Here is a 13110-nt window from a genome sequence, read left to right on the forward strand (position 1 = left end):
CCCCCCCATGCTGGCTCAGGAATTCTGGGAGTTGGAGTCCACCAGTCATAAAAGGGGACCATGGTTGCCCCCCCATGCTGGCTCAGGAATTCTGGGAGTTGGAGTCCATTAGTCATAAAAAGGGGACCGTGGCTGTCCCCCCCCATGCTGGCTCAGGAATTCTGGGAGTTGGAGTCCACCAGTCACAAAGGGGGGCATAGTTCCCCGGCCCTATGGGATCCACAGTTGGGATGGTCGTAGGGTGCCAATGGGGGGGGGGAGATAGGATCCGCTTTTGTGACCTTCTGGCCAGCAAAGCCAACCTGATTCATTGAATAACCAGGTTTGCCCACTTAGCAGCTGCAGCGACTCGCTTAACGATCGCGGTCGTAAAATGGGGCAAAATTCACTGGACCCCAGAAACCTGGGCCTCCGTTGCGGTCGTAAACCGAGGACTAGCTGCACACGTCCAAAACACAACTATGGGCTTAAGTGACGCATGCGCACTACATGCATCCTATGTACATACAATAGACAAGTATTAAACCAGGATAAAACCAGGATAAACCCGCCCTGCTGCAGCAGAGCCGTAGAATCGCAGCAGGGCAGGGGGTCAAAGGTCCCAGACGACGAGGTGGGCAAAGGCCGCCCCCTCCCCTCTTGCCCAGGCACAAATCCAACCGGTGCGCTGGGATTCAAGCTGCGGAGGGTGAAGAGCGACCCAGCCCGCCCCAAAGTCCCGGCGTCCCCCGAGCCGCCCAGCCCCCTCCTGACCCGCCGAGCGCGACCCCCGTGGCGGATGGCGGTGGATTATTGGTCTCCCGGTAACTCACCATGGCTGCGCGCCGGCTCCTCTCGCTCTCGGCTCGGCCGGAAAAGGAAACGACGCAGCGTGAGAGGCCCGACGTCGGACCGGCCCCCCGAAGTGAAGCTGCGGAGGCTTCCGGTGTGGCGACCATAGAGTTAGAAACGCATGAGTGTCGCTCGCCTCAGCCGCCTTAGACTAAGACGGTTCGGCTCCCCCTGGGCGTACACCATAGAGAGACAAAATGTAGAGAGGAGGCTTGAGGGCGTATCATAGAGTAGTATATTCTACGGCGATGTATGCCTTGCCCTGTTGTGTCCGGAGGGGAAACGAGAAACGAGAAAGAAAAGTTCCGGCTCGTTTAACCCTTGGAAGAGCCTTTTTATTTCTTTTCCTGCCTCGGCCGGAAAGAAATCCCGGTGACCCCTGCCGCGGAAACTAACGTCGCTTCCAGGGAGTTGTAGTCTCTTCCGGCCCGGGCCTAGAGGGAACCGGAAGTTCCCTTCCGCCACCCGGAAGCGGCCCTCTCTTGGTGCGGCGATGGCGTCCGTGCTGGGCTCCGGCCTGGAGGAGACGCCGCGGCGCCCGCAGGGACAGCTCGGCCCGGGGGAGGCGGAGGAGGAAGAGGAGGAGGAGGTGGGCGGCGGCGGCGGCGGCGCTCCTTCCTCCCCCCTCTCGGTCTCGCTGGTCCGCCCATCCTCATGGCCGTCTGCGGCCACGCCCCCTTTCACCTTTGACCTCCCCCCGGCCAGGACCCCCGGGCTGCACCTGGCGGGTGGCCGCCTGCAGCCTTCGGGGTCCCGCAGGCGATGCACCGGTGGACTTCCGGCCTTTTTGGGGGGGAGGGGGCTGGCATCCCCACAACGCCCCCCCGTCTCTGCAGGAAGGCCGGTCTGCGCATGTCAGCTGCACCTGTGCCCCAGCGGCCTGCCAGCAGTGTCGCCCTGGGCTGGAGGGGCTGCAGGGGTCGGGTGGCCCCTTTCCCGCCCATGCATTCCTGCAGGGGGCGGGGCTGGGTCTGACCCCGCCCCTCTCCCTCCCCCCTCCCTTTATGTAGCCCCCCCCCTCTGGGCTAAAATGGGTAAAACCACTAAAGGGGAGAATATCCCAGGGGGTCTTCCAACTGGGCCCTTGGATGACTGGTGGACTTCAACTCCCAGAATTCCTCAGCCAGCTTTGCTGGCTGAGGAATTCTGGGAGTTGAAGTCCACCAGTCATCCAAGGGCCCAGTTGGAAGACCCCTGGGTGGTTTCCTTGCCGACGTTTCACGACCCGACTAGGTGACGTCACCAGAGCTAGAAGGGGAGGGGGGTTGTGGAGTAGAGGAGGAGGAGGGAGGGACAAAAGCCCCGCCCTCCTCCTGGCCCTCTGCACTACACGGCCCATCCTCCCCCGCGGAACGGAAACCTGACCCAAAAGTGCCATATATATTTTTTTTCCAGGACTTTGCTTTGAAGACGTTTCGCTTCTCAGTCCGAGAAGCTTCTTCAGCTGGGACTGGACGGCGGAACTGAAGAAGCCTCTCGGACGAGGAGCGAAACCTCTTCAGGGGAAAAAGGCAGGAAATTCCAACTGCCTCCTGAAAAAAGCAACTTTGGGGACAGGCGTGGCCGAGAATCTGCTTGGCTGACCTTCTGGGGTGACCCTCTTCTGGACCAGAGCCTGCCCGTCCATGCACAGAGGGCCCCAAGTGTTGGGTCTGCATGAATCCCGCCAGAGGAGGAGGAGAGGGCCCTGCTTCACACACACACACACACACACACACACACACACACACACACACTGAGGGCATGACAAGGTCCTTTGGTATGTCTCCCCCCCCAGGGCCAGAGCGATGAGCCGCTGCCCCTCAACCTGGGGGAGCTGGACCTGACCTCCGAGGAGTTCATCCTGGACGAAGTGGACAGTAAGCTGGGCAAGGGGGTGGGTTGTTGGACGGCAAGAGAGACTGCCGGGGTGGGGGGCTCTCTGCAGCCTCTCCAGAGCTGGGACCGGAGCGGGGGCTTTCAGTCCAGGGGGGGCAGGAGGGTGGACTGATGCTTTTAACAAGGAGATTCACATAGTCTCTGTCTGAGAAGGTGGAAACTCAGGTGCCCAGGAGAAGCCAAAGCCGGATTTTGTCTTCTTGTTCTCTTCTCCTTTCCTCCTTCTCTCTCTCTCTCTCGTTCTCTCTCTCTCTTGTTTGCTCCCTCCTTTCATTTTCTCTCTCGTTTTCTCTTGTCCTCTCTCTCCTCATTCTCTCTCGTTCTCTCTCTCTTGTTCTCTCTCTCTTGTTCTCCTTTCCTCTCTTCCCTCTTGTTCTCTCCCTCGTTTACTCTCTCTTGTTCTCCCTCTTCTCGTTCTCTCTTGTTCTCTCTCTCTTCGCTCTTGTTCTCCTTTCCTCTCTCTTCCCTCTTGTTCTCTCGTTCACTCTCTCTTCTCATTCTCTCTTGTTCTCTCTTCTCTCTCTTGTTCTCTCTCCTCTCTTTGCTCTTGTTCTCCTTTCCTCTCTCTCGTTCGCTCTCTCTCGTTTTCCATCTCTTCTCGTTCTCTCATTCTCTCTTGTTCACTCTCGTTCTCTCTCCTCTCTTCTTTGCTCTCGTTCTCCTTTCCTCTCTTCCCTCTTGTTCTCTCTCTCATTCACTCTCTCTTGTTCTCCCTTCTCTCTTGTTTGCTCTTGGTCCCTTTCCTCTCTCTTCCCTCTTGTTCTCTTGTTCACTCTCTTCTTGTTCTCTCTTTTGTTCTCTCTTCTCTCGTTCTCTCTCCTCTCTTCTTTGCTCTCGTTCTCCTTTCCTCTCTCTCTCTCTCTCTCTTGTTCACTCCTCTCTCTTGTTTTCCATCTCTTCTCGTTCTCTCATTCTCTCTTCCCTCTTGTTCTCTCTCTCGTTCACTCTCTCTCACTTGTTCTCCCTCTTCTCGTTCTCTCTCTTGTTCTCTCTCCTCTCTTCTTTGCTCTCTCTCGTTCTCCTTTCCTCTCTCTTCCCTCTTGTTCTCTCTCTCATTCATTCTCTCTCTTGTTCTTTTCTCATTCTCATTTGTTCACTCTCTCTTGTTCTCCCTCTCCTCATTTTCTCTCTCCTCGTTCTCTCTCCTCTCTCGCTGGCTCGCTCCCTCTCTTGTTTTCTCTCTCATTCATTTGCTCTCTCTCTCGTTCTCTCTTTCGTTCTATCGTTCGCTGTTTCTCTCACACACACACTGGGGGAAACGTGTACAGAAAGTATCTTATTTCCAGTTCATCCAGAAAGACGCTGTTGGGAAGAGCCGTTTCCCGTTCTCCCAATAAGAGTTGCTGGGGGTTCAACCGGCCCTTCCCCTCCCACCACCACCCCCAGCTTGGCAAGGCAATTCTCTTAACTGGCGGGGCTGAGGAAGAGGGAGGGGCTCCAGTCCCGGGGGCAGCACCTGGGGGGCTTAGTTGGGGTGGGACGACAAAATCTTTCTTGCTCCAGACAGCGTTATTGTCTTTCTCTCTCTCTTTCAGTTCACATCCAAGCCAACCTGGAGGACGCCCTCGTCCAGGAGGCCCTGAAAACGGTGGGAGAGACCGGAAGTCGGGGGGGAGGGGTGTCCGTGGGATCGAGGGGGGGGGATCCCCTCACTCACTGCTTTCTCTGCCTTGGCAGGGGGTGGATCTCCGGCAGTACTCCAAGCAGGTGGAGCAGGAGCTGCAGCAGATCGAGAACGCCTCCATCAAGGATTGTATCCTCTGCCTGGCTGGGGGGAAGAGGCTGATCCGGGGGGGGGGCTTCGTGTCAGGAGAACCCCTCCCCCCCACCCCTTCCTCCCACTGTTGTCCTTAGCAGCCCCCCCTCCCAGATATTAAGGAGAGCAAGAACATCGCCTCCCTGCACACCCAGATCACGGCCTGCGATGCCGTCCTTGAGGTGAATCTCTCTGCATTTCTCCTCCCCTCCGGGACTTTTCCTGCTGGGAGGGAGGGACGGGGCTGCCTTGGGGTGGGGGTTACTGCTCCCCGAACTCACTGGCCCCTGTCGCATAAGTTGACCCTCGGACGGCTTGACTCCGGCTCCTTCCACTTAGCACACCAACCGTATTTAACTGTGGGCGCTCCATCAGTGGAGGTTTTTAAGAAGAGACTAGACAGTCACTGGGGTATAGCCTCTCCTGCTTGAGCGGGGGCTGGACTAGAAGACCTCCAAGGTCCCTTCCAGCTCTATTTCTATTATGTCAAGGTAATGATTTAGAACAGGGGTGGGCAACCTTGGCTCTTTTATGACTCGTGGACTTCAACTCCCAGAATTCCTGAGCCAGCTATGCTGGCTCAGGAATTCTGGGAGTTGAAGTCCACGAGTCATAAAAGAGCCAAGGTTGCCTACCCCTGATTTAGAAGCTAACCAGCTTGTATCGTGTGAGATGAATGATGCAAGGTTAGGAACGACTCAGCAGGAATCTGTATCCCTTTAAGAGCTTGAGTATAAATGGGAAGGTTTTTTGCTAGATAGTCTTTCTCTCGTCTGTTTCCTGCTGTAACTGCTGTGTATTGGAGTTTGCCGAATGACCACGTGTGTGCGTCTTGTTTCTAGCGTACGTTTGTAGATATGTAACATAAATCACCATTTAATACAAACCACTGTTTACTGTATTTACTCCTGGGCTACCTCAGTGCAATAATACTGTGCGTGCTCTGACATGTTATTTCTATTATTTCTCTTTCTATGTTTCCATTTCTGTTTCTATATTTCTATTTCTGCCGTGTGAACGAAGGCTCCGAGTAGCGTGGCAGGACTGGGAGACTCCAAGGCCAGCATGGAGGGTGGGGGAGGAGCCCTTTGTCCCCCTCCTCACCCAGGGCCCGTTGTGGGGATTCTCCTAGGAGTCCTTAGATAGCAAGGGGTGGGGGCTTCTGGGTGGGTTCTTCCCCCTCTTTGCAGAAGTGGGGTTGGCTGATCCCCACCTCAGATCCAGACCTGTTTCCCGTACTCCGGAATGCTTTCCCCTCGGCCTAGCTGACTCAGGTGTGTGTGTGTGCGTGTGCAAGGTGGATAAAACCTGCCTATCCTCTCCCCAGCGCATGGAGGCCATGCTGAGCTCCTTCCAGTCCGACCTGAGCAGCATCAGCTGTGAGATCCAGACGCTGCAGGAGCAGTCGGTCGCCATGAACGTCCGCTTGCGCAACCGCCAGGCCGTCCGCGGGCGCCTCTCCCAGCTGGTGGACGAGCTGGTGGTGCCCAACGTCATGATCAGGTCCGGCAGGGCAGAAGGGCCCATCATCCCGGCAGAGAAGGGAGAGGGTGGGGAGTCCCGCGGGGGGGGAAGAGGACGCCCGGTTGATGCTCCTCCCTCTCCCGTCCTCCAGCACCATCCTGGAGACACCAGTGACCGACCAGGCCTTCCTGGAGCAGCTGCATGAACTCAACAACAAGATCAACGCCGTGAAGGAGCAGGCCTTCCGTGAGACCATGGCCTGCACGGACGTGGCGGACATCCTGGACAAGCTGAAGGCCAAGGTGAGAAGCCGGGCGCCTTCCCTTCCTCCTTCTCTGGCGGGGCCCCCGTTTCTTCCTGTTCTTCAGACATTGTTCCTGCAAGGTAGACCGGATTCGTAAACCAAAGGTGCACCAGCTAGAAACATTTTTATTGTAAGAAGTAACGGGAAGAATCGTTCCCCTTCCCTTCCTCCGTGTCCGACCTGCCCCAGCCTGATCCCCAGCCTGATCCCTTTTTTACTAAAACGAAGTGGTTGTTACGTAGCAAAGCCAGATCTAAGACTTTGTGGGCAAAGACCCCTAGTTAATTTTCCCTTCTCTGTTCCAACCCCTTGGTTACCTCCCTGTTGTCCGGTCATATTCGAAGAAGCTATTTTAGTAACCCACCCTGCAACGGTTGGTTAGGCGGAGAGATGTCCGCAGCCTTGGGACGTCTCAGGTCGGCTCGGAGATTGCTTTCGGTTTCCCTCCCCCCATCTTCCCACAGTTCCCTCCCCCCTTGGCTTATGGCAGATTGGCATCTACCAGATTTCCCTGAAAATAAGACCCCGCCAGAAAATAAGCCGTAGCGCACGGGTGTCAAATTCACCGCGTCATGTGATGTATCGCAATGTATCGCAACTTTTTTTTTGCATTGCCGGACCCGGGGTGGGCACGGCCTATGCATGATGCAACCGACTTGTGCGTGGGCAGGCAGTTTCACACCCCTGCCCTAGCGTGATGTTTCAGGATGCTTGTAATATAAGCCCCAGTGAAGATCATCAGTCAGACCAGGGGTAGGCCACCTTGGCTCTTTTATGACTCATGGACTTCAACTCCCAGAATTCCTGAGCCAGCCATGCTGAGGGGAAAGGGAGAGGTTTCCAAGCTGAGTCATGCTGGCTCAGGAATTCTGGGAATTGAAGTCCCTGAGTCATAAAAGAGCCAAGGTGGCCTACCCCTGAGCCAGACAGACACATTTAGTACCGTATTTCCCCGAATATAAGGCCTAACCAGAAAATAAGCTCTAATGCACCTTTTGGAGCCAAAATTAATATAAGACCTGATCTTATATTTGGGGAAACACGGGAGCGAAGCATAGGTGCGCGTGAAAGATGGCAGCTCTCACATTCTATCTTTGTGAGGACTTAGTGGCTTTCTCAGGTTACCGTTCTGGCCCAGACTCTGGTTTCTTTTATCTGTTGTGGCAGTTTTGGCTGAGGTTGTTCCTCAAGGTTGTTCCGTCTGCCCATCGCATCAGATGGTCCCACTTTCCTGCAAGCCTCTGGCTGCAGAATTGTCAGGGAGGTGTATGGGTGGGTGGGAAGGGGTGAGACTTGGGGGGGGCTGGTGCCCCAGCCTTTGGCTAGAGGTGCCCCATGGGTGGTTCTCCTTCCTCCACCAGGCGGTAGCCAAGATCCGGGAATTCATCCTGCAGAAAGTCTACTCCTTCCGCAAGCCCATGACCAACTACCAGATCCCCCAGAATGCCCTGCTCAAGTACAGGTAGGAGGTTGGGCCAGGCAGCTGCACGTCTCCTCCCAGCATGCCCTAGGCTTCTGGGGAGCGGTCGGCCTCCCAGAATGCTTTGGGCACGATCCCTCTCACCTTGGGAGATTCAGGAGAAGCTCAAGGTATTTCTCTGCAGACGTTCACGCTGGGTTTGGGGAGAGCAAATTGGGACGCCCACCCCCCTCTTCTATGGGGTGGGGGACAAGCGAAATCCCTCCTCTTTGGTGGCAGGTTTTTCTACCAGTTCCTGCTGGGCCACGAGCGGGTCATCGCCAAGGAGGTCCGGGACGAGTACGTGGACACCATGAGCAAGATCTACCTCAGCTACTTCAAGTCCTACACCAACCGCCTGATGAAGCTCCAGGTGAGCTCCCTGGGCAGGTGGCCTGGTCTCCCTTCCCCTCCATCCCGGATGCAGGGCCCCCTCCCCCTCCGTCTGCATCGTTCCGTCGTAGCAAGTTCGACCCCGTTTTCTGTCTCCCGAACCTGCAGTACGAGGAGGTGGCTGAGAAGGACGACCTGATGGGAGTGGAAGACACCGGCAAGAAGGATATCCTTTCCTGGGGGGGACCCCGGGGGAGGGGGCAACCGGACCAGCAGCCAAGGGAGGCTTGCAGGCAGTCCTCCTCCCCCCCAATCTGCACCCCACCTGGCTCGTGTTTGGGGCTGCCCCGCATGGCCAGAGGGAGGGGAAAGAAGGAAGGACCCTGACCCGGGGATGGACAGGGTATCCACTTTCACCACGGAGTGGTCCTTGACAGCGGCTGGCCACGCTTCTTCTCCAAGCCTTCCCTCCGCAGCCGGAACACCATCTTCACCCTGGGGAACCGGGGGAACGTGATCAGCAGCGCCGAGCTGGAGGGCCCCATCATCGTCCCCCACTCAGCGCAGAAGAGCGACGTCCGAGTAAGTCCAGCCTTTCAAACGGCAGGGACCGCAGCGGCTGCAGGTTGTGTGTGTGGCTGCCTTACACTGATTAAGATGGGAGTCTCCCAGGAGAACCCAGAGGATTTGCTAAACATGCCCCTTTCCCCCCAGTCAGCAAGACAAATTAGGGTAGGGGGTTTTCTTGAGGCACGGGGGTCCCTCAGCTCTTGCCTTCCCTAATCTTTCCGTTTTTGTGCAGCGGCAGCGGCAGCTGCCTTTCGGTGTCATTTGGGGGACCCTTTGATTTACGTAGAAGAGCTTCATGCCACCCAGAGCCCTCCTCCAGACTGGCAGGTCTTCAGCCTCTCAAGCAGAGCTTGGTTGGGAATGAGGGTAGTTGTAGTCCGTGGACACGCAGGTCCCTCCATTTGGGGTTTGCTTGCTTTCTCTGTCCAACGGGAAGTCTCTGGAAGAAATGGAGTTTTGTGGAGGAAGAAGGGATGGGAGCCGGGGAGCGCTGGGGATCCCGAGGCACTACCCCGAGGGTCCTGCCAGTGTCGCCTCCCCCCTCTGCGCAGTATCCCTTTGAGTCGCTCTTCCGGAGTCAACACTACGCCCTGCTGGACAACAGCTGCCGCGAGTACCTGTTCCTCTGCGACTTCTTCCTGGTGGCCGGGACCCCCGCCCTGGACCTTTTCAACGCCGTCATGGGCAAGACCCTCGCCATGTTCCTCGTGAGCATCTGCGGCCGGGTCTGGGGGTGGGAGGCGGGGGGGGCTAGACCACGCCTTGCGGGCATCAAATGAAACTTGATGAAAAGAAGGACCAGGTGCGACACGACAGCGGTGCTCCGATATTTGAGGGGCCTGCCGCAAAGAAGATGGGGGGGTATCAAACCTACAAAGCATCTGAAGACAGGACAAGAAGCAGTGGGTGGGCGCTAATCAAGGCACCAACCTAGAGCTAAGGAGAAATTTCCGAACAGCGGGAATAATTAACCGATAGGACGGCTTGCCTCCAGACGTTGTGAGTGCTCCAACACTGGAGACTTTTACGAAGAGACTGGATGGGCATTTGTCAGGAATGCTCTAGGGCAGGGGTAGGCAACCTTGGCTCTTTTATGACCCGTGGACTTCAACTCCCAGAACTTCAACTCGTGAAGTCCACGAGTCATAAAAGAGCCAAGGTTGCCTACCCCTGCTCTAGGGTCTCCTATAAGTCCCTTCCAGCTCTGTTCTTTCTGCTTTTTGTTGACGAGGGACTCAGAATAATTGAAATTTAGGCATAACCTGGAGACACCTCTTTCTGGATCTTTCCGGCTACGGGACTTTCATGCCTGGCTCCCGAGGGGCCCTGCAGTCCGAGGACCTAGAATCCTTTGGGAGGGATGGGGTCCGAGAAGCAGGGCCCCCCGCCGTGCATCTCATCTCTCTCTGCTCCCCTCCCCACAGAAGCACATGGATGCCTACGTGAGCGACTGCTATGACAGCATCGCCGTCTTCCTCTGCATCCACATCGTCCTTCGGTTCAAGGCCCTGGTGGCCAAGCGCAATGTCCCGGCTATTGACAAGTAAGCCCCCTTTGCCCCCCCCAACACTCTCTCCCTTGGCCAGTGGGGGCTGATGGGGTCAGGCAGGGTGTCTTCTGGGTTGTTGGTTTGAGCTCCGAGCTTGGCAATTTGGTTGCCGACGTTTCGTCACCCTTCGGGGAGACGACGTCAGTATGCCTTGAATGGTGCTCGTCTGTCGGAGCGCTGGCCTTTAAATACCTTTTTATGTGATGCAAATTGACATGAATGTTACTTGTTCATTGCGTACATTTGCATCACGTAAAAAGGTATTTAAAGGTCAGCGCTCTGACAGACGAGCACAGTTCAAAGTGCATTGACGATATCTCCTTGAAGGGTGACGAAACATTGGCGTCAAGCTCTGAGCTCAATCCAACAGCCCAACTACCAACCTGAGCTACTAGTATTCAAACGCATTTTGAGGTGTCGTTTGTCTGGTTGACGCTCCCTCCCCCCCCCAGGTACTGGGACACATTACTGGAACTGCTCTGGCCGCGATTTCAGTACATTCTGGAGCTGAATATTCACAGCATCCAGAGCACGGACCCCCAGAAACTGGGCTTCCTCGACACGCGTCCCCACTACGTACGTATGCACGGGAACAGCCCTGTCCTCGGGAAGGGAGGGGTGAACGCCCCTCTCTGCTTAGTGGGGAGGGGGCTGAGTTTCTCTCCTGCAGGGCAGAATGCGAGGACTGAAAAAGGGGGGTGGGCTTATGGCCAAACAGCTCCCCAGTTGCCGGAGATGGGCAGGGGGACCCTGGCGCTGGATTGGAGCAGAGCTGGGGAAAGGTCTGGCAGGGATGCTTGGATGCCCATCTGCCCGTGGTCCAGCCAAGAAGGAGGGGGCTACCGTAGCCAAGTCTAGAGAGCCCAGAGGCCCCTCACCCCGCTTCTCTACTCTCTCCCCACCCGCAGATCACCCGGCGGTACGCAGAGTTCTCCTCGGCCATCGTCAGCATCAACCAGACCTTCCCCCACGAACGGACTTTGGCCCTGCTGGGGCAGCTCCAGGTGAGCCCATCTGCGGGACGGAGAGACCTTCCTTGCAGGGAGAGCAGCTTGACCCAGAGATGGGGGGGGCTGCCCCTCCCCAGATGGGTTGAGAAAGGGGACCTTTCCACACTCTGGTTGTTTGCGTGGGTCACCATCCATGGTGTAACAAACATTTCTGAACTGTCCGGTTTCCTGGTTCTCTGTATGCTGGATCCGGCCAGGGGCTGAAGTGTGAGGGTCTCCTGGGGGGGGTTTGTGGGGCCAGGCAGATGCAGCCTCTGATCCCCCCCCCCCCCCCGTATCCTGCTTTTCCTTGGCTTTTCTTACTAACTGGGCTCAGTCTGGCTGTTGGGCATAGGGTGGTGTCTTGCACGTCCTAGTATTGGGGAGTCTTGCACCTCCTAGCATTGGGGAATCTTGCCCCTCCTAGTATTGGGGGAGCTGTTCTGGAGAGAGGGATGAGCCTTTCTCTGATGCTGCCTGCTTCCCTCCCTTCCTCCCCCCCCCCAGACCGAAGTGGAGAACTTCGTCCTGCGTGTGGCAGCTGAATTCTCCTCCCGCACCGAGCAACTCATCTTCCTCATTAACAACTACGACATGATGCTGGGTGTCCTGATGGTACGCAGGCGACTGAGGGGGAGTGTCCAGCAAGAGGAGGGAGGGGTAGAAGGACGAAGCCTCACCCCCCACACACACGCGCTGTCCCTCCTCTGTCCTCCTCAGGAGCGAGCGGTGGAGGAGAGCAAGGAGGTGGACGGGTTCCAGCAGCTGCTGAATGCCCGCACTCAGGTGGGCCGGGATGGGTGGGTGGTTCCCCATCTTCAAGAAGCCCAAGGGGTCTCCAACTGGGCCTCTGGGGGGAGGGTCCTGCCTTTCCCTCTCCTGGGGCAATGGGGGAGGCATGTCGGGTACACACCAGGCGTGACACAGCGCTGGCTCAGTTGCAGGACTGACGTGTTCCCGTTGTGTAGAGTCGTGCTGGACAATGCTTGAGTCGATGCACTCAGTGGGTAGAATAGGGGGGCACCCCATGCCCTCAGAGGGGCCTTGTGGGAGGGGGTTCCTCTGTCTCAGCTGAGACCCTTCCCTGGCAGGAGTTCATCGAGGAGCTCCTGGCCCCGGGGTTCGGGGGCATGATAGCCTTCGTGAAGGAGGTGGAGGGGCTGTCCGAGCGGGGACAGCTGGAGCGCCTGCGAGGGGAGGAAGGTGAGTGGGGCATGGACGTGGGGGGGAGGAGGAGGAGGTAGGGGGTCCTTGCGCCACTCACTCCACCTTCCTCGCCCCACAGCCCGGGTGACGCAACTGGTGCGGGGCTTTGCCACCACCTGGAAGGCCTCGGTGGAGACCCTTAGCCAGGACGTGATGCGCTCCTTCACCAACTTCAAGAACGGGACCACCATCATCCAGGTTGGGGGCAGGGCACCCAGTGGGAGGGAGGCGGGGGCCCAGAAGGGGCAAGGCCGAGCTCTTCCTCACTGCTCGCTGCCGTCTGCAGGGGGCGTTGACGCAGCTGATCCAGTACTACCACCGCTTCCACAAGGTCCTGGCGCTGCCCCCTCTGAAGGCCCTCTCCGTCCGCTCCGAGCTCATCAACATCCACCACCTGATGGTCGAGGTGAAGAAGCACCGGCCCAACTTCTGAGGGTGGAAGCCCCCCACCCCCTTGTACAGTCCTGTTAATAAACTCTCTTGTGACCCAGAAGGCCTCCTTGGGACCGAGGGGGAAGGGGGGGAGGCTGGAATTGGGGGGCAGGCTCACCCACACTTCTCCCCGTTCCCGTGCCATCGCCACGGGCAGAGCTTGCTGGTGAGTGTGCCTCACACAAACTGGAGTCGTTCCCTAAAGAAGGAAAGAGGTGTCTGTTTGTGTGTGAATGCGGTGACAACACTGACCCAGCTTAGCATTTGTGACATTTTGGGTGCCAGATAACAGGCAGTCCTCAATGTACGATCGGAATCGGGGACTGGAAAATTGATCGC

General features: G+C 57.2%; 1 protein-coding gene across 2 annotated transcripts; it reads left to right on the top strand.

The window, feature by feature from the left end:
• Positions 1–5792: 5792 nt before the first annotated feature.
• LOC107298987 (vacuolar protein sorting-associated protein 52 homolog) lies at positions 5793–12829 on the top strand. Of its 2 annotated transcripts, XM_029286654.1 has the most exons (15): positions 5793–5968; positions 6081–6231; positions 7595–7695; positions 7933–8065; positions 8194–8251; positions 8474–8607; positions 9147–9302; positions 10020–10138; positions 10597–10720; positions 11053–11148; positions 11641–11748; positions 11854–11919; positions 12225–12336; positions 12419–12537; positions 12626–12829. In XM_029286654.1, exons 1-15 carry the CDS (start codon positions 5796–5798, stop codon positions 12770–12772), a joined length of 1797 nt encoding a protein of 598 aa, XP_029142487.1. In that variant the 5' UTR covers positions 5793–5795; the 3' UTR covers positions 12773–12829. The 2 variants fall into 2 exon arrangements, with proteins under 2 accessions (XP_029142487.1, XP_015683832.1); XM_015828346.1 differs by lacking the exons at positions 8194–8251; positions 8474–8607 and having other exon boundaries at positions 5796–5968.
• The last annotated feature ends 281 nt before the right edge of the window (positions 12830–13110 follow it).

The sequence above is a fragment of the Protobothrops mucrosquamatus genome, unplaced genomic scaffold (assembly GCF_001527695.2).
Source record: "Protobothrops mucrosquamatus isolate PMUCROS unplaced genomic scaffold, P.Mucros_1.0 scaffold4413, whole genome shotgun sequence".
Classification (NCBI taxonomy): domain Eukaryota; kingdom Metazoa; phylum Chordata; class Lepidosauria; order Squamata; family Viperidae; genus Protobothrops; species Protobothrops mucrosquamatus.

Coding starts and splice junctions, on each gene's coding strand:
- LOC107298987 (XM_029286654.1), top strand. CDS start 5,796: ATGGAGGCCATGCTGAGCTCCTTCCAGTCCGACCTGAGCAGCATCAGC. Junction 8,608..9,146: donor CGCAGAAGAGCGACGTCCGA/GTAAGTCCAGCC, acceptor CCCTCTGCGCAG/TATCCCTTTGAGTCGCTCTT. Junction 12,337..12,418: donor GCGCCTGCGAGGGGAGGAAG/GTGAGTGGGGCA, acceptor CTCGCCCCACAG/CCCGGGTGACGCAACTGGTG.